A 22,563-nucleotide genomic window follows, 5' to 3' on the forward strand; every position below is an offset into this window, starting at 1 on the left:
GGCAACCGCTGCGCACGCGCACTCGGGACGCCGGGGGGCGGGTCCCGTAACGGCCCCGCCCCCAGCGCGTGCGCGGGTCACGTGGGGGCGCGGCCCGCGGTAGCTGCGGCGGCGGTGACGGGGGCGGTGGCCGAGCGTCTTTGGTGGGACCGGCTCCGAGAGACTGCGTCGCCTCTGCAGGTACCGCGCCCCCCACGCCGGGCCCTGGGACCCGGACCCTCCTGGTCTCCCTCGGTGCCCACTGGGACTTTGGCCCGGCCCCTCCTTCTGCGCCCCACCACGCCCCCCTGGACTAGTGCCCTCAGCGCCGAGACATCCAGGCCTCCCGGACCCTTTCGTCCCTCCCTTCCCTCGGACCCCGCCCCCAGCGTCCTTCCTTCCAGAGTGTCCCCCCAGAGCGCCCCTTCCACAGCTCCGTCCCGGCGTTGCACCCACACAGGACTCCCTTTTCTGGGCCCGCCCCTCCCCCAGGACCCGGCTGACCTGGGGCCCCAGCCACCCCGAGCGCGGGCCCCACTCTTTCCCAGACCTGACCCAGGTGCTCCGCACGAGGCTCTGAAGATCACCCCTTTGTGCTTCTTTATTGTCGTTTCCAAAGGACTTGGTCTGAGTGGGATTCGTTGTCGTCGTCTTTGTTCTGAAGTAGAAGTAATTCAGAATAAGGGCGCTCTTGGAGAAAGGGCCCCACCAGTTCCCCAGCGGCGGTCGTTTGTTCGGCCCTGCCCGGTGCTGGAGGGGAAGGGTTCCGGAGACCAGTGAGGCTGTCTCTTGTTCCAAAGGAACGTGCAGCCCAGACACAGACCGGCGCTTGAAGCCAAGCCCAGCGGCCCTCTCGGTGATGCTAGCAGGATGCCTGCCTGGGGGTCTTACAGTGGGCGTCACCAGCCAGGGCTCAGGACTTTGGTAGACCTTGATCTGAATTCCCACAGCCCAATTCTTCACTTTACCTCGGTAAGCCTCAGTTTCTCCGTCTGTAAACTGGGAACGATTAAAACTCTGCCTCGTAAGGTTGATGAGAGGGCAAGTCCGATGATAGGAATAAAGCACTTAGCGGAGTCTTTTGCATAAAGCCAGCTCTCCGTTTTAACCCTGAGCACTGCAAATAGACAGGCGCTAACGTTGAACACTGAATTATAGTGGCTAATAGCCAAGGTTTATGGAGCAGTTATGTTCTGGGCTCTGTTCTGAGTGCTTTTTGCATATGATCTACTTTAATTCTCATTATGATCTTAGGCAGGAACTATTAGCCCCATGTTTACCGGTGATGTAAGGAAAGCTCAGGTGAAGTAATGTCACCTTCACCCAAGACACACAGCTCTTATATGGGGAGAGTGGATTCGAATCCAGGATGTCTATTTTCAGAGTCTGTGGTTATAATCACTACAGTAATGTTCCAGGGGCATAGAGTTCAACAAATTGGTATTTTTTAGCAGATTCTTTCTTTTTGAGATAAAATTCACATAACATAAAATTCACCATTTTAGTCATTTAAACATGTACTGCTCATAGCAGCATATTCACGGTGTACAGTCCTCACCACTATTTAATTCCAGAACATTCTTATCATCCCCCAAAGAAATCCCACCCCATTAGCAGTCGCTCCCCATTTCCCACTCCCCCTGTCCTGTGGCAGCCCTAATCTACTTTCTGTCTCTGGATTTGCCTTTTCTGGACATTTCATATACATAGAATCCTATGATGTGTCGCCTTTTGTGTCTGGCTTCTTTCGCTCAGCATACTGTTCTCAAGGTTTGTCCATGGCGTAGCATGTATCCACACTTCATTCTTTTTATTGCTGAATAATGTTCCATTATGTGGATAGACCACATTTTGTTTATCCATTCCTCTGTTGTTGGACATTTGGGTTGTTTCCACTTTTTAGCTAGTGAATTATGCTGCTATGAACACAACTGTACAAGTTTTTGTGTGAGCCTAAGTCTTCGGTTATCTTGGGTCTATATGTAGGAGTAGATGCTATTATTATTTTAATTCCCACTGCACAAAGGGAGACCTGAAGCTTAGGGTTATCGGATCTTGGATGAGAACTCCCGTGCTCTGCTCTTTCCATGCAATTCAGGGTAGTGGTATACTGCAACTTGGCAAAGGAAGGTAAGGAAATTCCAAAGAGTCATGGTACACCAAAAATAACTTCGTCAAAGTGCTGATGCAAAGTTTGAGAAGCTTCTCAAGTTTTCTCTCCCCGAGAGGGAAGTTTAAACTTTGAACACAAAGCATTATTTTCTTCTATTTACTAAATAAACATCATATACTTAGCACCATGCCAGGTGCTGAGGAGGAATAGTAAAGATGGATGTGATCCCAGCCTCACACCATCACAAGGCTGTGGGAGGATTAAAGAATTAAATCTGAAAAACAAAACTGTAAAAAAAATTTTGGAAAATAATATGGGAAAATATCTTTATGATTTGGGACTAGGATGGAATTTCTGAAATAAAACATGACAAGCCCAAACCATGCAGGGAACAGATAGATAAATTTGACTACATTAATATTAAGACATTCAGTTCATCAAAAGCACTATAAAAAGACAAAGCATACAGAGAACTAGTATGTACAATATGGAAAGAATTCCTATAACTCTGAAAGAAAAAGAAGACAACACGTCAAAAGCTAGGAACAGGCATTTCATAGATGAGAAGACACAAACAGCACATAAACATCCAAAGAGTGCCAGTCAACCTTATTAGTAGTCAGGAAATGCCAATGAAAACCATGGTGAGATCCCATTTCACAGCCAGCCTTTGGCAGGAGGTGAACTGCTGGATGTTGCCAGCCATCGAGAGGAGGCAGCATGAGCTCACACTTGCTGCTGGTGGGCGTGTAAATTGGTGCAGCCGCTTTGGCAGCTTCTCGTTGTACGCGTGGATGCCCTGTGGCCCAGCAGTTCGACTCAGGCCTATCCCTTCGAGAAACTCTTGTACACGTGCCCAGGAGACATGCACGAGAAGGTTCATGGCAGTGCCGTTCATAATTGTAAAGTCAAAACCACCGAGAACAACCCATCAGCAATAGCATGGTTATGTGAATTGTGTGTCTGTACCGTGAGGCAGCGCGGCAGTGAGAGTATATGGCCTACAGCTGCGGAGGCGTGGGTGAGTCTCAAAAACAACGCTGAGTGAAAGAAACAAGTCACCAAAGGATACTTGGAGTTTGTATTCCTTTATGTAAAGGTCAGAACCAGGGAAAACGGAATATTTCAGAATCCATGCTGCAGTAATAGTACAACTGTTAAAAAAAAAAAAAGAAGCAAGGGAATATTACATCAGAATTTAGGAGATTGATTACCCCCCCCACCCCGGGTGGCAGAAGGGGATGTGACCAGGGAGGAAGCATCGGGGCTTCTAAGACTCTGCTTTGTGAAGTAGGGTGTCTGTGTGGGTGTTTTGTTCATTACTCTTTGAACTGTGCATAATAGGTTTTACAACTTTTGTGTACATTTTCCAATTTTCTTAAATTACAGAAAAATTAGTTTTAGATCTGTTTCCTGCCCTCAAGAGGCCTTTGTTCTAGTTGAGGAACCAAGATAGAGTCCAGATACTGCCCTGCTCTGCATTCTGTTTAAGTGTTTAAGTGTCACGTGGGGGAGAGAGACGGAGGGGAACTCATGCTGGTGGGTGTGGAGACCTGGGAAGGGAAGGGAAGAGGGGCGTGGGCCTCCCGTCCATCGGTCCATCCCCAGGGCTGGTGTGTCGTGGTGCTTTGTCAGCGAGTCCTGGGACTGAGCTGGGGAGAAGGGGTGGGACTTGAGCTGGTCTTGTGAGGAGAGACAGGACGGGAGTGCTGAGAGCAAGGGTCTGAGTGAAGTAAGATTTCTATTAAAAAAAAGTTTAAAGTCCTAACCCTGCAGCCTTACTGAAAAGTTGGACAGTGCCGGCTGTTGACAAGGGTGGTGAGGACCACCTCAGCCAGTCGAAGATCTGAGGAGCCTCTGAGGATACTTTCTGGTTCCTGAACACACTGGAAGATTTTGGTTTGAGGGATGTTTCAGGGTTTGCAACTTGTCTCTATACTGTCTTAAAAACTAGACTGACAGTCTGTCTGTCCCTCCATCTTAATTTCCTATGACTGCTGTAACAAATTGCTACAAGCTCAGTGGCTTAAAACAAGACATAGTTATTCTCTTACAGTTCTGGAGGTCAGAAGTCTCATGTCAGTCCCACTGGACTAAAGCCGGGGTGTCAGCACGGTTGTGTCACTTGGGGAGGCCCTGGGGAGAATCCGTATCCTGGCCTTTGCCAGATTCTGGAGGTGCCTGCCTTCCTTGACCTGTGACCCCTCTCTGCATCTTCAATCCAGTAGCCTCTGGTCTTTAAATCTCCCTGGCACTCTGTGACCTCTGCTTCTTGGTCACAGCTCCTTCTCTGACTCTGACCCTTCTGCCTCCGTCTAATAAGGACACGTGTGATCACATTGGACCCACCTGGATAATGCAGGATCATCTCCCCATCTCAAGATCCTTAATCTTCAAAGTCCCCTTGCTACATGAGGTGACATATTTACGAGGTTTGAGGATTAGGATGTGGGCATATTGGAGGGCCATTATCTACCGACCCCACTACCTTTTGTTTGGTGGTGTTTTAATTGTCTTTTTTCCATCATACTTGCTTTATTTTCTTTGAAAACATTTTGGACAATCTGTCTTATGTTCTTGTAGCATCACCCCCAGGTAGCATTCATTTGGATAGCCTGGGGATGCCTGTGTTTCAGCCAAGACACTTCTCCCAGAGCTCTTTGATTCCCGAAGGGTTTTGTATTAGGTCTGATCGTCTTTTTCACGGTGAAGTTGAGTCAGCTAAACTGTAGGTCAGGATAATGTTACAGGCACAGCAGCCATGCTTTGAAGACGTGACTTTGCTTCTTGGAGTCTTGACCATAGTTTTCCCATGATGCCTTCATAGTTGTGATGTTACCTCAAAGGGGTTTTTTTAGGCTTTTTTGGAGCAGTTTTGGGTTTATAATAAAATCGATAGGAAGGTACGGAGACCCCATATGCCGCCTACTCCTGCACGTGCAGAGCCTCCCCTGTATCAGCATCCCTCACCAGAGTGGTGCCGTTTCTACTGAGGGTGAGTCATAATCACTGACACGTCATAATCACTCAAATTCTGTAGTTTACCTAAGGGTCCTTTAGCCCTGATGAATATTGCCCTGGAGAAGTAGAAAATGCCTAGAAGACAGTAGGGAATTGCACTGCTTTTCCTATTTCGGGGACAGTTCTGACTGTTTGCCTCTGTTGTTCGCTGATGTTTTAGTTTCCGTAGAGGCAAGAAAACAAAGCTTTATAATAACTTATACAGGTAGGGTGTAGAGGGACCAGGATTTTACTGTGTTTCAGTGTTGCTTTCTAAGTAATGGATTTCTCTAAGTTTTAGACTAGTACCTATGCACAGAACAATGAACTAGTCAAACCCCCAAAGCAAGTTAAAAGCAGCCTGCTGGGCTTCCCTGGTGGCGCAGTGGTTGAGAATCTGCCTGCCAATGCAGGGGACATGGGTTCGAGCCCTGGTCTGGGAAGATCCCACATGCCGCGGAGCAACTAGGCCCGTGAGCCACAACTACTGAGCCTGCGTGTCTGGAGCCTGCGCTCCGCAACAAGAGAGGCCGCGATAGTGAGAGGCCCGCGCACCGCGATGAAGAGTGGCCCCCGCTTGCTGCAACTAGAGGAAGCCCTCGCACAGCAACGAAGACCCAACACAGCCAAAAATAAATTAAAAAAAAAAAAAAAAAAAAAAAAGCAGCCTGCTATCTGTGCGTACCTTGGTAGCCTTCTCGACCTAAATGTGTAGTAAACCCCTTTAAAACTGCTTCCATGAGCTTTCCTAGAACTGAATGGGGGGGAGTCCTGATTTCTTCTTCCACTAGAAAGACATTATTTTCCATCAGCTACTTACGGATGAGGAGAGGATTAAGAGGATGTCGGGTGTGTAGAATTTCCAATCCTTTGCCATTTATGGTCCATCGAGGTGCGAGCAAATGGGTGAAAATGTCTGACGTGTCTGAGGAGCGGCAGGGAGTCGGTCACAAAGCCGCGTGCTCTCCGTCTGGCTTTACTTCGTCCCCGTCTGGATGGACCAGGGCTCAGGCCGCCTGACTTCCTGCCCGCGAGGCCACTGCCCCTCCACCGCGGCCAGCTGCCTTCTGCGCTAAACCTGATGAGCTCCAGCCTTTGGCCCAACGTTTCTGTGTGGCGTAAAGGCATCTCACAGCCTGGGCTCCCCTCCCGGCCCCGTTTCCACCCCTGGGTGCGCATCCCGCGCTGTGAGCTCGTTGCTGTTGTCACCATTTCCTGGCAGGCCGGGCTGTGCCTCCTCTCTGCCCAGGCACGTCTCGCCCCCGCCCTCCTCCCTGGGGAATCGCTCTGTTGAGAGACCCAGCACGGGTCCTCGGCGTCCGACACTTACTGCTTTCTTCATTGCTGTCCTAGTAGTTTGGCTTTCCACGTAGACTTTCCTACAGCCTAGTGACCGTGTGTGTTTAGGCTTCTTGGCTGCATCGTTTATTATTCATAACTAAATTGGCGTTTTAATTTATCAGTCTTTTGTGAGTTTGGTTGGCGTGAGTCAGGTCTGTCCACGTTGAGCTGCCTCTGGGCAACGATGAGATGCATCTCAGACCTAGAATACCGTCAGCCCTCTGATGATCCGCGATTAAAAAAAAGAATCCAGCAATGATAATCAACGTGTAAGGTAGCTGTCTGTGACGGAATTGCAATTTAAAATATCGTGACGGTCCCCCCGACTGGTGGTGCAGGGGATCCAGTGGGTGGAGTTGAGAAGCGGGGTTGGAGGCCCTGGCACCGCTGATCTCTGCTCCCCTCCGATGCCTGCACATCTCCTGCTGGGCCTGCGCAGGATGGCCCCGGGGGCCTTGCCCACGAGGGGTTTCTTTCTGTAAAGGATCGCAGGTGTTGGTTTGGTGGTCCCCTCCCCGCGGGAGGGGACTGAGAGCTGAGCTAGGCTGGGTGGTGCGATCTCATGCAGCAGCTGATCTGGGAGCTCCTGCTCCGTCCGCGCCAGGGCTTGTGTGAGGCGCTGGAGGAGTGTGTGTGGGGAGATCTGGTCCCCCAGGGAACGCAGCCTTGGGTGGGGGGTTTCAAGACCGAAACAGGCGCCAGGCGGTGTCTAGGGTGGAGGGAGAGGGGAGAGGTGGCCCTGGCATTTCCTTCCACCTCCTCATCCTTAAGCCCCCGGCCCCAGGCAGGCTGGAAGGGGCCATCCCTCCCTGCTGCTGCCGCCAGCCCAGGACCCACGTGCTCAGGTGGGCAGCCCGGATCTGCCGGGAGTGTGGAACAGGTGCTGCGGCCGAGTGGAGGGTCTAGTGCTCTGTGGCTGGAGCGCAGCACAGTGGATTGCAGAGAGAAGGATGAGGCCCGGGGAAGCCCAGCAGATGCCCAGGGCGGGTCGGGGGCAGGGTGTCTGCTCGCCGTCCTGGGTCTCCCTCCAAGCGGTCTGGACAGATTTTGTCCTGTGTGACGAAATGTTCCTTAAGGAACAAGGTGCGGGAGCCGGGATGCCTCCCAGCCCAGCCTTCCACCAGACGGGCACTGGTGGCGCCTGCCTTCTTCCCAGACCAGGTGATGCGTCTCTGCCTGTGCAGGGAATCACGGCACGGGAGTTGTTCCGTTTCCTTAACTTTTTGTTTTTTTTAAATTTTATTTATTTATTTATTTATTTACCCATGGCTGTATTGGGTCTTCGTTTCTTTGCGAGGGCTTTCTCTCTAGTTGTGGCAAGTGGGGGCCACTCTTCATCGCGGTGCGCGGGCCTCTCACCATCGCGGCCTCTCTTGTTGCAGAGCACAGGCTCCAGACGCGCAGGCTCAGCAATTGTGGCTCACGGGCCCAGCTGCTCCGCGGCACGTGGGATCTTCCCAGACCAGGGCTCAAACCCGTGTCCCCTGCATTGGCAGGCAGATTCTCAACCACTGCGCCACCAGGGAAGCCCCTTCCTTAACTTTTAAAACGCTTTGGTCGTAGTTTTATATAAACTTATCCCAGCTGAGCTGTGAAGGAGAGGCATTTGTTTCCTGTTGGTTTTTGTTCACGGCTTGTCCTGAAGAGAAGACAGAGCAGTGTATTCCTGAAGGCCCAGGGCTGGCAGAGGAGGTAAGAGGAAACCACGGGTACTTAATGACTTGAGCAGAAAAATCGGGGAACTCGGTCTCAGTCAGGCTTCTTTTGCTGAAGTTTTTCCTTCTGAGATGTTCAATTCTTGAAAAAAATGGTGTTTGAGAGGGTCGAAGTTCCCTTTACACAGCTTCCCCTTGGGGTGAGGTCATTCCCTGAGGCATACCTGACCTTTTTAGCTGGAACCCTATTACAGACACTCCTGCAATTCATTTTCCCACAAGTATTTCTTTGGCTGTGATCCATTAGTCCTTGATATGTGGTTTTCAATTTTTCATTGAAAACACTGTTTTAACATTTTAGATGTACGCCCACCTGTTATTTTGAAGAATAGATTTAATGTTCCAAGTATCTAGTTTTTTTGGTCATAGTTTTGTTATTTCGAATTTTATCACATTTTGTTTGAAAAGTACTGGTGCATACAAGTATTATGTTTCACATTTGCTTTCTTCATGGCCTAGTATTTGATTAATTATGACAAAAGGCACATGTCCACTTTAAAAAATTACTTCAGGAACTCCTAACTTAGGATGGTTGGACTTGGATTCTCAGTTTTTATGTTCTTCCTTGTAAGAAGCTAATGTTTTGGTTTTTTCTCTGGGAATCTTGAATTGGCACCATTCGGGGACGGCAGCCAATGTGAGCGCTCAGTGCCCGGCAGGGGCCTCTCCAGCCAGCACCTGCCTCCTCAGGATGTGGCTGTGTACTGAGATGGGGCAGCAGGGGGGACCCTTGGAGAGGGTGACACGTCACTGCCTCATCGCTAGCATCCGGAAGCTGTGAGAGGCGCTCACGCGCAGCAGAAAAGGGGTGAACACATTTGAGGTGGATGGCCGTGACTGTGAACGTCTTTCCAGAGGATTTGGAGCAGCGCCCAGAGTGTACTGCCTTAGTGGGGCGGACTGACCCGAAAAAGAAAAGCGTCTTCAGCCCAGACTGCACTGATCTTGATAGTTCATGTTTTAGGGAATCTCAGCCAGTGAGGTCCATGAAGAAGCATTACCCCAGGGGAGCATGTAATTGTTGTTATCTTGTTAAGTAATTGGTTTGTGTGCTTAACAAAGTTTATAATGTTTTCTTTTCTTGACCAATTTTGGCATCCTTATCGTAGGAGGTAAGTTTCTCTGAACAGAACCCCAAAGTGTACAGCACTTTACTTACTGGAAATAAGGTGGCCCCTTCAGTCATTTCCTGTATTGCTATTTGAGAAGGATGTTTCTTTAACTTACTTAGTGCCACACCAGCTTAGAGTTACGGTAGGAGTGGAAATTTTAACGTTTGAGGGGTTATATCCTCATTGTGAGGCATTTAGGAATCCTACTGCCTATTTCTTTCAGTTTTCTGTCGTATTTCTTTAGTATGTTTTGTTGGTTTGTAATTTGGACTGCACACTCGTGTACATACTCAACACACAGATATATATAGATACATACATATTTATATTCAGTAGTTTTTTCGTTATTTTATGTGCCTGTTACCACAGTGTGGTATCATTCTTACAGTGTGTTCCATTCCAGGGGTTAATTTGTTTTCTCCACTACGCAAACCTTGGTTGAGCTCAAACTGCATCGCGGTGGAGCGGGAAGGAATTCACTTATTCTTCCTTAAGCTTATGCCAATTTTTGCTGCTATTGTCGGGGATTTTTCTTAGTTTCAGGATTTAGTTTTTTCCTATTCTAATGCAGTTTCTATGAAAGGGGCCACTTCCAGAAGTTTTACATAAATGTTTGTTTGGCTGAAATCTATTTTCTTTTATTAATATGTAATAAATGCTGTATCCTTGTGTTTGTGCATATCTGAGCTCCCTGTAATTTAATTGTGGTCTGTGCTGATCTTTTGGATGTTTGACCCTCACTGGATAGCACACAGTTGGCTCAGGCCTCAGTGGCTCCCCGGGTCTAGTCCAGGATGAAGTTCATCAGCCTTGGTCGTGCCCGGCCTTTCTCTGCCTTTCTGAGCACAGGCATACAGACACCAGTTCGTATGGCATTTAAAGTTGTTTTGTTAAATGTTCGTCTCTTCTTCTAGGTAGTTATTTACTTCATCTTTGAGTCCTTAGCGTCTGTCACGGTACCTGGCACATAATAGGTGCATCGCGATGCTTGCTGTGTGAATACTTACAAGAATTGAATTGGGCTTTTCTTTCCCCAGACGTTAAGGGGCCAGGCAAAGGTAATGGTGTGCCAGTGACATCAGCAAGATGGAGCATGCTTACGCACTATCATTTGAGAAAACCATTTCTTCAAGTTTGGGGAGTATCTCTTTTTAAATATACATTTATGAATATTATTTATACATAATCTAATTTATGTTTATTTGATGTTAAAGTTTATTAGAGCTTAGTTTTGTCTCAGATGGGTTGTAAGGTCTTTGAGGCCAAGGCCCTGTCTTAATATTGCCTCTGTTTCTTCTACTTTGTCTCTCCAGGGATAGTAGGCCCTCTGCGCTTGCCGGTTTTGAATAAATATAATTTCAGTAAAAGAAAGAAACATACCTCTCAGCTGTTATGTGAATTAAAAGGTCTGTGTCTGTCAGTGTGCTGGACCAGGAGCTTTTTTTGGCATAGGGCATATTGTGTTCATCTCCGTAGCCTGGAGCAGTGCCTGGATCTTAGTAGGAATTTGGTAACTCTTGATAACTATGTTGACTAATCTTCTTGGAGGGAAAGAACTTTATAAGCTACAGATGTTAAATAATGAGATCATAAATTGTCTGGATCCATGGGCTACGTGCATCTGAACAGTTACTGTTATTTGAATGCAAAATTGTTAAGCTCTGATGTCCTCAGATGCCTTTCTTCCCCCGCACTGTGTGTGTTCCTTTAACTTACTAAGCAAAGGCCACCTCTCTCTCGCTGCCCTCCCTTGCAGGCTGCCATGGCTGCCGTCGACAGCTTCTACCTCTTGTACAGGGAAATCGCCAGGTCCTGCAACTGCTACATGGAAGCCCTCGCCTTGGTTGGAGCCTGGTACACGGCCAGAAAAAGCATCACCGTCATCTGTGACTTTTACAGCCTGATCAGGCTGCATTTCATCCCGCGCCTGGTGAGCAGAGCAGACCTGATCAAGCAGTACGGAAGATGGGCAGTCGTGAGTGGTAAGAGATGAGTTTTCAGTTCTTGCCTAATCTAAAAATGAAATCATCTTTCCTGTTTAATCTGTGTTTTAAGTTGGATGCATCATTCCTGGAGTTACTGAATTTGATGTAATGTTTTCATGGGATAAAAAAATAAGACTTACTCTGTTATGATTATGTGCGCATTTCTTACCGCCCTCGTCTTGGAAGAATTTCCCTGTGATTTCTGTGCTGCTTATTCTGCCCCCTCCTGTTGCCAGCCCTGCTCCAGCCCCCCCTTCCTACCCTTTGCTTTTCCTTCTTGCTCTCTGTTTTGAAAGTGTCCTTACAAACTGGTACCACTTTCAGAAACACTTCCCTTATTTTAAATTGCATTTTAATTTACCATTGTTTCCCAGGAAAGTACCTCCTGGCACTCGTTGAAGCCAGATGGGAGCTTGAAAACAGTTTCCCACTGTGTCTCACGGTCAACTTGGTGAATGTAACACAACTCTTCCTCTGCCTGTCAGAGTGTCTGGGCGAGTATTTGACTAGCTTGTGTCCTGGATTTGACCTTGTGCTTGACTGACCACTTGCAGAACTTGGTTTATTTCTAGTGTGTATCCTTCTCTGATTAAACCCGGACACAGGGTATTTAAAGTCCATTTTAAAGGTCACACTGAGAAACGAGTTTGCTCACTTTTCCCGGCTTGTACTGTAGGCGCAACAGATGGGATTGGAAGGGCCTACGCAGAGGAGTTGGCCAGCCGTGGGCTCAGCATCGTCCTGATCAGTCGGAACCAAGAGAAGCTGCAGACGGTCGCTAAAGACATAGCCGACGCCTACCAAGTGGAGACTGACGTCATTGTCGCGGACTTCAGCAACGGCCGCGAGATCTACGGCCTGATTCAGGAAGCCCTGAAGGACAGAGACATTGGCATCCTGGTGAACAACGTGGGCGTGTTCTACCCCTACCCACAGTACTTCACGCAGGTCTCGGAGGACACGCTCTGGGACATCGTCAACGTGAACATTGCCGCCGCCAGTCTGATGGTCCACATAGTGTTACCCGGGATGGTGGAGAGGAAGAAAGGGGCCATCGTCACCATCTCCTCCGGCTCCTGCTGCAAACCAACCCCCCAGCTGGCGGCGTTTTCCGCGTCTAAGGTAATGCGTTCCCAGTTGGAAAGTGAAATCATCATGCAGGAGAACGTTTATCACGATGGTTTGGTCCAGTTTGTTGAGCTCTTTGTCAGCAGCTCATGTATGCTTATGCTGTATATTTTTTCCCTGAAATGACCATTAAGTCTTTTTTTCCTCCTGAATTTCTTCCGAGTTCCTGAAAAATTAAGTCTTTTCCCCTCCTGTTTTAACAGGCTTACTTAGACCACTTCAGCAGAGCATTGCAGTATGAATATGCTTCCAAAGGAATCTTCGTACAGAGTCTAATCCCGTTCTACGTAGCTACCAACGTGTCCACCCCTGGCAGCTTTCTGCACAAGTGCCCGTGGTTGGTGCCTTCGCCACAAGTGTACGCCCATCATGCTGTTTCTACCCTTGGCATTTCAAAAAGGACCACAGGATACTGGTCCCATTCCATCCAGGTAACAGTGTGCGCTCAGCTCTTGTAATTAGGTTAATGCATCCTAAACCTTTTTTGGATGATACACGGGAATCTGATTGAAGAGTGATGCTGAAAGATGAGGATTGTAAATCCTGATTCTCAAACCTTAGAGTGCTCCTGTTTAAGGATCCAGCTCACGTTCTTTGAGTTCTTTTCCATCTTCTGCATTCCCATTTGTTTCTTACCTTTTTAAGTCCCGCCTGTCCCAGTCTCTGGGGAACGCATGGCATTTGTATTTTAAGTGCTGTGCACTTTTCCGACAAGCTGGATGTGTACCCTCGCTGTGGACGTCCTCCCCTCGGCTCATTGTTCCCAAGTCCTACTGAGCCGGGTCCCCGCGGGGGCCACGCTGTGTCACATTGGTCAGGAGAAGGCCTGGACACACGGGTCAGGATCCCCGAAGGCGCCCAGAGCCTTGCAGAACCCAAACGCCCCCCCGGCTTTTCCTCAGTTCCCAGTGCCTGGAGACTTGGCACCCCTTTCCTGTTACTGCTATTATCTCAGCAGGCCGATGAGTCAGCCTCCGGAGTTGATCCGTCAGTACCCAGAGGATGAAATTCTCTTCTTTTCCATTAGCTCTTTCCCTCCCACTGCCCAGGGTACTGAAACCTCCCTGGGACAAGCCAGTGAGTCTCTCCTGCCCCTCCTTAGGAAACGGGCAGAATCTGTCTTGATGCTGGTCCCCCTGTAGTAGGCAAGTGGTCATGAGAGGAGATTTAAAACAAACAGATTTTTAGATGCTGCTTCCATCTCCACTCAGTAAATACTGAAAATAAAATGCCCTTTGGAGGGGGATCCGATTACCTAGCCTATGTCAGGCGCCCCCATGTTTCAATGTGACCCTCCTTACAGAGTCCTCCTAAGGGACCGTATATTGCCTTCTTTCATCTCCTTGGATTTAGAGCCTTCTGCTTTAGGACAGTGGCCCCAAGGAGGAATATTTGGGTATTTTTTCCCATGAAATCCTGACTCTTTAAAGAGGTCCAAAGAGACCTTGGTCATTTTCACAGGTAGTTACTTATGGCTCCAGGCCAAACACGGGACCCCTGTCTCCAAGGTGGCTAAGCTGAAGCTTCCGTGGAACCTGCTGGGAACAGCTGCAACTCTGGGACCCTCACCCCACAGTTCATCGTGCTGGGACCCCCTTCTTGTTCACTGTGGTTCCTGGAATAGCAGAGTGACCTGGGTCTGTTTCTTAAGGAGGATGTGGAGTGACCTGTATTACTACACCTCTGGTCAAGGCTAGAACATCAGCACCTGCCAGGGGCCCGTCCATCTCCCCTCCTTCACACACAAGGTGTTAAACTTTCGCTCAGTCTCGGACAGATCCGTCAGTGTTGCGCAGGGCTTCTCCACCTGGGCACTAATGGCGTAGAGGTTGGCTCATTCCTTGTTGTGGGACCTTCCTGTGCACTGTACGATGTTCACAGCGTCCTGGACCTCTGCCCAGTAGATGCCAGTAGCACCACCACCCCACTTGTGACAGCTAATACTGTTTCTGGACCTTGCCGAATGTCCCCTGGGGGGAACGTGGCCCTGGAGACCCCCTGGAGCAGAGCAGCATCAGTGGACGTCCTCCCTGTGTCCCCGAGCCTTCCTCGTCGCACCTCAAGACGCTCTCTCAGGGTCCTGGTGTTTTGGACTCAGTGCTTTTGTTTAACTTAGCACCACTCTGCCCCTCAATCCCCAGTTTTCTCACGCAGTACTAAGCACGTATGCAGTTTTCTCTTTCACCTGCCTTTTATTCCTGGGCTGATTTGTAATTCTTATCCACATTCCATGCTATTCATGTCACGTTAAGTAAAGATGAAATCGTATCACTGCACGTAGGTCTGTCCCGCCTCATTAGAGAAAGGGGGCGGGTGGGCGGTGATCACATTTCTGTTCCCTAGAGAGTCTAGCATAGGGTCTTATACAGAAGTAGGTGCTCAGTGCAGTAGCACCTAAGGTTTTTTCCTTTTTTGTATTTAATGGGGTTGGTGATGTTTGTTGGTTTAAATGATTGCTGATCTGTGCATTTTGTTGTCGATGACTTTGGGTTCTAACCTTACAATCTTTTTCTCTTTCATTTTTAGTTTCTTTTTGCACAGTATATGCCTGAATGGCTCTGGGTGTGGGGAGCAAATATTCTCAATCGTTCCCTACGTAAGGAGGCCTTATCCTGCAAAGCGTGAAGCTGGCTGATGGTTGGGAAGTGTTGCCAACTTGGGGAACCTGCAGCATTCTACATTTGGAAGAACACATGTAATTTATCTTCTGCATTTTCTTTCATTACCGATCATTTAGCATACTGTTGACTCATCATTTGCAAAACAAACATAACGCTTTTAAGAATGCTGTGGAAAAGCCTCAAGGGCCACTTGGATGGCACAGAGTAAATAACGACCACCACACAAGAACTGATGAGGAAACCTAAATTTTGATGCTTTTTTTTTTTTTAAAGCTGTTCAAAAGTTGTGTGATTTATGTTGTTCTAAGAGCTACTAGCAATCTGATATTGAAATATGATATGACTTGTCAGCTCTTACAATTTCACGTGTTGTTTCTTAAGGGAAATTATTTCAGTAGATGGATTATAGTATTGGTTTTCAAATGTTCATCAGGAAAAACTATTTAAAAGTGTTATTTTCTAGGTAAGATTGCTGGTATAATTAGTGGAAATCTGTATTATATTGTGTAACTCTAGTTGTTTGGCTGTCTGTGTACGAAATGCTGCTCTTCAACTGCTATTTCGTTAGAGAACCATATATGTATGTATGTTGTGTGCATCTAGGCAACTTTATTTATGGGTAAGTTACTTTAAAAAAGATTTCTCGTCAAGATGGCTTAATGTGGAACCTTAAGGGTATTAAAATTCTAGATTTTTCCTTTTCATACTAAACAAGGCTACCCAATTTTGTGCTATAGATTTGCCAAGTATAATATTACTTACGACATTCTGTTTTTTTTAATCTACTAAGGAATTAATTCATTCCTAGATTTGGACATGTAATAATTGACCCTCAGTCATCTTCTGATTTATAATTACTGTGGATAAGTAATGATTTCTCAGCCTATGACCCATTTTATAACAAATTTAGCCCTTTAGAGCTTGTTATACCTCGTTGTCAAACACTTTTCTATGTAACATTATTCCATTCCAGTGGCATTATTGGTGTAAACATCAAATATTTATAGAATAGTAGTTAAAATATGGACAGATTATGTGTGTGTGATATGACATATTGTACCTGTTGAAATAAGTTAGAAGCTCATTCTTGGTTCGTGTAATGGATTTATGCGTTATAGTGAATACATTTATTGGTATGAAGATAATTATGCACAACCCACCACAATATGGGTTTGCACTGAAACCTACTGTGAAGTCTTTTTGGTTCAGGTCCTATAAAGCCAAGCATTTTTGAGAACCACATACGTAGTGCTTTGACAATTGTAAATCACTATACGAATATGACCGTATGTGCAAATTTGAAATTCACAGTTTAATATTGCAACATTGATTCAGAAACCGGTAAATTGAAATCAGGACTTTTATGAAATTGCTTTCTCCTGAGATAATATTCCATTACGAGTAGGCCTAAGCATGCTTTTATGTTATGCCCACAATTTTGTCAGTGACATTGCCTTAGTATTCCCAGATCTGACTTGGACTCAAGATCAGAAGTTAAGTTCAGAGCTCTTCTACTTACAAATCAGGCCTTCATCACATAAGAGGAAGAACTTCAGGTGTGAAAATTTACACACTAGTGATACTACGTAGAACTGACCGTTCTACGATACTACGTAGAACTGACCGTTTTGCTTCCAAGTTGGCTTGGAAGCCTTTATTTTGTCATATTTGGCATTTCCCCACCTGACAATTTATGGTCATTAAGACTAGAGAAAATTTGACGTCATGCCACAGTGACTTGAACTTTAATTGACATATAATAAGAAGCAGCAACTTAATGTAAAAATACCGTATTTATATCTAAGGTGTTATGTGGTACAGCAGTGTCTTATATTTATAGATTAGGTGTTGGGTCATTGTTATATGATGAGACTAAGTAAACCATGTCAGTGATGTTTTAAAGTTCTCTCCTTGGCATGACATATGTAAATATGCTGATTGGTGCAAAGTTCATGAAAGATCAAAACCAAGAATCTTCCTTAGGTTTTACCTTTCCCAGAGTTCATTTGAGAGTCATAATCGGACCACTGTAGATGGGGTTTCTTATTAAGAATGTGGGAAATAAGAACCTTTGAAACAATCTGTGGCCTGGAAACTTAACAATAAAAGCAGTTGCTTCTGCTTCCTTTGGAAGAGGTTTTGCTCCATATGTTTGTAAATTGGTTGTTTGGAAAGAGAGATACATTTTTTTTTCCCCGTAGGAACAATTATTTAAAAGTTACAAAAAATTAATCTCTGAACACCTGTGATAGTAACTCATTAAAAGCTGGTAAGAAAATTGTGCGTAACCACGTGTCTCATAAATCTTTTTTTTTTTTTTTTTTTGTAGCCATGCGTTAGCCACTTTAATATAAAATGTGATCAAAAGTCAAAATACAAGAGTTCAAAAGGCATAGAAAAACCAAGAAGTTTCAATTTTATTACAAGTTTTAAATTCTGGGAATAGTTTTAAAAACAAAAAAACTTATATGCTAATTTCAGCCCAGGGCTAATTTTTTTACAGCCGAACTAAGAATTACTACAAGGGAACATCAATGCAACAAACAAGTAAAATTTGCAAACCCAAGTCACAAACTTGCTAACAAAGTTAATTAATCATGGTAATGGACAGCACCAAAGAGCAACTGATGCCTCAGTTAAATTTGAAAGAAACACTGCCTTCTCAAGGGCAGAGAAACATGCAAACAATTCTGCTTCAAGAAATTTGCATAGAAATAGAAAATGCTAGAGCCTTTACCACAAATGAAATTACGAAGCCTCAACATGTTAAATTCAACCCAAGGAGCACCAAATGTTAAATTGGAGCCAAGGTATGATTCAAAACATTTAATTTCCAGCTATGCAACTAGCAAGATCACAAGAATTTCAGGTGTGGAAAGGCACCCTAGGCAAGCTCTTGAAAGACATGAATTTGATACAACGTAATCTTAAGACAATGCAGATATTCCTGTAAAATTTAACTTTTAGAGGGCACCATAAGGCATCAGGGTCTCTTCTCAAAGTCACTCTTGATATTGTCAGCAACAATCACATCTTTATGATCTCATTAATGACCTTTCACAGATCTCTAGCCTCTACACATAAGGCAGAACCCCCAATATCGTGGGAAGCCCTTTCAGTCTGGCCCTGCTTAATGTGTTTGTAGAATGACTTTTAAGCCCAGCCGTGGCCTAAATGGTGTGAAAGGGACTACTCCCTGGGCATCTCAACACTTCTCTTCACCCTGTCTCCCACGCCCCTCTCTTTCACACCTGCCCCCGTGGTAAGACTCCAGAACTCTGGGATTCTGATCTTGACCCCAGGGAACCTCACCGACACCCACCTTTGGAAGCTCCACTATTCCTCATCTCCAGCTCCCCCTGGTGGGGTTCAAAGTGACAGTTTGGTGCAAAGACTTGTAGAAACAATGATTATTTACAAATTCGTATTTTGTAGACCTTCCTTTCCTTAATTGAACACCTGCGACTTTTACCGTGGCTCTCCAGACCCTTTCCTGAGGGGTAGTAGAATATGCGAAGCAACAGGACATTTTATTTCTGCGGGAAGAAAAAGGATTAACATACATAGTAACCGTGTGCGTCAAGAGTAATTTGTAATCAGAAAATGAAAAGACAAAATGCCCCAGAAGCCTGCATTTTATCGACACTGCCACTTTCCCAAAAAAAGAACCTCAGAAACAAGTCACTGGATCTGCTTTCAGTGAATCAGGAGTTCCCACATTTGTATTCCTCAATCTTTGAGAAAAGTACCAGATGAAACTGACCCACCCCTTTTTGGGTAAAATAGTAACTGACTGAACTCACATCTCCAGCCCTCATTCACCTGTTCAATGTCAAACAGTAGTCAGTTCCCTCGAAGGAGACTTACCCATTTTGGTATTTCTACCAAAAGAATTGAAATTTTCAAGCAGAAAAAAAGTTTAATTACAAGTAAGTGAGTGGCAGCCCAAGTGAAGCCCTTTTACTATGATTTTCAATTTTCTGTTCAATCCACACTGCAGAGATACAAGGAAAGCCACCATTTTGTTTCCTAAATTTTATTTAAGAATTCATACAAAATACTCCAGGTAACTGAGTTTCAATCCTCATCTTCCTCCTCTTCTTCATCTTGATTAATCTGGAAGTAACGTAATTCGTAACTTTCTTTGCTGTTAGCAACTACGCGTAACCAATCACAGAGATGATTCTTCTTCAAATATTTTTTGGTGAGATATTTCAAATATGCCAACAAAGCAATCTTCACAAAGATGTGAAGATCTCAGTTCAATTCTACCCACTTTCCCTTTTGGAAAAAGGCACCTCGGAAGTTACAGTGATCTTGCTTTTGCTTCTTTCGATTGTTACAACACCTCCTCCGAGATTCCCAGCTTTTCCATTCACTTTGATTCTTTCCTGAAGAAACTGCTCAAAATTGGCCGCATCCATGATTCCATCTTCTACAGGATGGGTACAGTCAAGAGTAAACTTCAGGACCTGCTTCTTTTTTTTGCCCCCCTTCACCACAAGCTTTTTCACTGGCGCCATCGCTGCAGCGGAGGCAGAAAAGCTCATAAATCTTTTGAAACTACAGAGTTGATTTCTTGCTCTCATTCTCTTGATAGGTTGAATAAGATGAAAGCTGATTTTGATCACTGACATCGGCGATGTGGAAGTCACTGGTGGTTTTGTCATGATCCATTTTCATCGAGTGGTGGGGATGAAAGTGGTGGGGATGAAAAGTAGTGGGTTCAAGAAAGAGTGGGAAGAAAAAGGGAGTCAGTGAGCAGAGACAGCTCTTTGGAGGAGTCCGTTTTGCTTTAACCTCAGTTACTTAAAATCTTGGCACATTTGGGAACTGGAGGGTTAAGTGGTGTCCTCAGTGTTGACATTGTTTGCCCTCGGAAACTAGTCTTTCTGTGTCTCTGTCTCAGTATTGGCTCAGGCCGTTACTCTTTAAAATAGCACTCAGTGTTAATAAAGATTTACCTTCCCATGGAATTGTGAATGCTTCATTATATACATGAAGGGTTAGTTTAGGAAGTTATTAGAACCTGGAGTGGTGGAAAACCGGTAGACCAGGATTCTGGGGCTCTCAGCCTTCCTTGGTCAATTTCCAGGCCACCTCCAGTCATGCCCCAGGCCACCTCCTGTCATGCCCCAGGCCCCCTGCAGTTTCTAGGATTCTCAGGAGCTGGCAGCAGTCTCTCTTCCCCGGCTTCCGACTTCACTATCATGTGACAAGGATGTTTGCAGTTCATCAGCCTACCTCTGTTCCTAACAGTTGGGCTTTGTATTCAATGGCATAGTGACCTAAAGGGCTGTTAAAAGAACCCTGAGTAGAACAACACAGTTAAGTTTAAGATCAGGTACCTTACGTGGTGGCAGCAGGGAGTGCTTAATTTTGAGGATTTGCAAGAATTCTCTGAAAGTTCCTAACATTGATGCGATCTGGGGCGGGGCAGGGGTGGGGGGAGAACTTAATCAGGTGTGGGTTGATCTAGTGTAACCACCACATTTATTGAATGTGTGTCAAGCTCTGTATGTGTATGTTTCATTTAACCCTCATCCTATTAGGTAGGTATTCATATCTCTTTTTTGGATGAGGAAGGTGAGGTACAAAAGAGCTGAGGTACAACTTGCCGAAGATCACAAAGCCAGTAGGGGATTCTGTATTTAGCCACTATATCAAATCAGTTTGGTTAAATATTCTTAAAGGGAAGATGCAGTGCTGTGGTTTCTAATATTGGGGCCATGCAGTATCTTCATGGTGCCGTGGAAAGTTCAAACAAGATGCAAGCAGTTTTGTCTCACTATATAGCACATCATTTGTCATCAGCATTACGTAAAACAGGCTTTCAGTCCCCCAGTTGTGTCCAATGTCAAGTGTGGACCAGCTCAACATTTAGACACAAAACAGCCCGTGATCTCAATCACCCAGACATTTTGGGGGGGGGGCACTTCTACAGTTCAACACATTAATCCTTGTTTCTTCAAAAGGGGTAGCCGCTTGGCGTCCGTGCTCCAGGCGAGGCCGCGAGGGGTTAGGAGTGGAGCGGACCGGACTTGGGGCAGGGGTCTCGCCGGTCAGGGTGGGAGTCAGGGGAGGACTCGCATCCTCACGCCCTGAGCAAGCACTTCACCCGCCCGCGTCCCAGCTGCCGCGCGGGTAAAACGGGTAGCGGTTTGCAGGGGGCGCGCGCTGAACCCGGCTCTCGCTCCGGACACCTAAAGGCCCCAGGAGGAGAGCGCTGGAGTAGAAGCTTTCAGGGGCCGTTTCGCCACAGCTGTCCTCTGCAGGACCGAGCCCGGCCCGGGCCAGTGCAGGTTCCATGAGCTCCTGCCCTAACTCCCTACGCATCCCTCGCCGGCCCATTCCAACAGTCCTTTCCCCGGACTCCGACCCGGTCCCGCCCCAGGGCCGCAAACTTCGCGAGACCTTCGTCTGTCCTCCCGGCCGGGGCCCCGCGGCCCCCGGCGCCCAGAGCGCGCACGCAGGGCACGCACGGCCGGCGGGGCCGGCGCTCCAGGCCGTCTATCTCCCCGCCCGGATCGCGCAGTATCGCGAGCGTTGGGAGTAAACACCCCGCATGGAGAGCCGAGGCGTGTTCGCCGCGGAGGCGCCGTTATCCCGGGCCGGGCGGACCCGAGCGTGAGGCCGCCGCAGGTACGTCAGGCGGCCCGCTCCCCGGAGCCGCCGCCTCTCCGGACCCGCGCGGCCGCCCGCGCTCTCCGGCGTGCCCGGCGTGCTCGAGGCCCCGAGGGCGGGGGTCTGCGCTGGCGGGGGCGGCGGGCGGTGGCGGGGCCTCGTTGCGACCCGGGAACCGCGGGGCGCCGACTGGGCGGTGCGAGGGCGACGGTGCGGGGCGCGGGGAGGACGGGCGGCTTGACGCTTCGGTGCACTGCATGCCTGCCCGTGGGAGCCTCGCGGTCCCCTCCGCTCGCCCCAGACCGGCCCGGCTCCCGGCTGGTGTCCCCGCCTGGCCCTCTCTGCGTGTTGACACGCTTCGGTAGCTTACTCCATTTCACCGTTTTCTTTATCTGAAATACACTTTAACGGAGTCAAACCATATGCCTGGCCCTGGCCCTGGCCCTGGCCCTCCGCCTCCGAACAGACCGCAATTCTCGGTCTGCTCCCAGAGGGAGCTGGTATCAGATCTTAAGGGACCTCGGTTCTCTGCCCCGTCTCGGTCTGTACGCACTGCTCCACTGATTTTTCAAAAATGCGGGGTAAGAAGCTTGTCGGCAAGTTCGGTCCGGGAGGCTCTGGTTGACTCTCAGAACCAGAATGCCTTTCAGACCTGTAGGATCTTAAAATCTTGCCTTGCCCTGTCCTGAATGTGCTGCCTGAGACTGTTATACACCGTCTACATATGTTCATTAAGATGTGTACCCCTTGGTTGGGTTAGAGCTCCTGAGACTTTTGGCCTGTTTGCCTATGCAGATTAAGTTAAATATTTACAAGTTACTTTAGATTCTGAAGGACACTTCCAAGTGTCCTTTGAGAGTGGCTTAAGATTTGAGTTGAACTGGAGAATTTCGTTTCCTGTGGCCCTTTAGTCTTGATTGTGCTGGTAAGTAGCGCTGTCACTTC

At 47.2% G+C, this 22,563-nt stretch overlaps 1 protein-coding gene across 2 annotated transcripts; it reads left to right on the top strand.

The window, feature by feature from the left end:
- The first annotated feature begins 115 nt into the window (after window positions 1-115).
- Window positions 116-15,804, top strand: HSDL1 (hydroxysteroid dehydrogenase like 1). 2 transcript variants are annotated; one of them, XM_061173248.1, is made up of 5 exons: window positions 116-180; window positions 11,017-11,242; window positions 11,922-12,367; window positions 12,577-12,804; window positions 14,900-15,804. In XM_061173248.1, the coding sequence occupies exons 2-5, from the start codon at window positions 11,023-11,025 to the stop codon at window positions 14,996-14,998; spliced, it is 993 nt and encodes a 330-aa protein (XP_061029231.1). In that variant the 5' UTR covers window positions 116-180; window positions 11,017-11,022; the 3' UTR covers window positions 14,999-15,804. The 2 variants fall into 2 exon arrangements, with proteins under 2 accessions (XP_061029231.1, XP_061029232.1); XM_061173249.1 differs by having other exon boundaries at window positions 163-180; window positions 11,058-11,242.
- Window positions 15,805-22,563: the final 6,759 nt, after the last annotated feature.

This window comes from Eubalaena glacialis, chromosome 18 (genome assembly GCF_028564815.1).
Source record: "Eubalaena glacialis isolate mEubGla1 chromosome 18, mEubGla1.1.hap2.+ XY, whole genome shotgun sequence".
NCBI lineage: Eukaryota > Metazoa > Chordata > Mammalia > Artiodactyla > Balaenidae > Eubalaena > Eubalaena glacialis.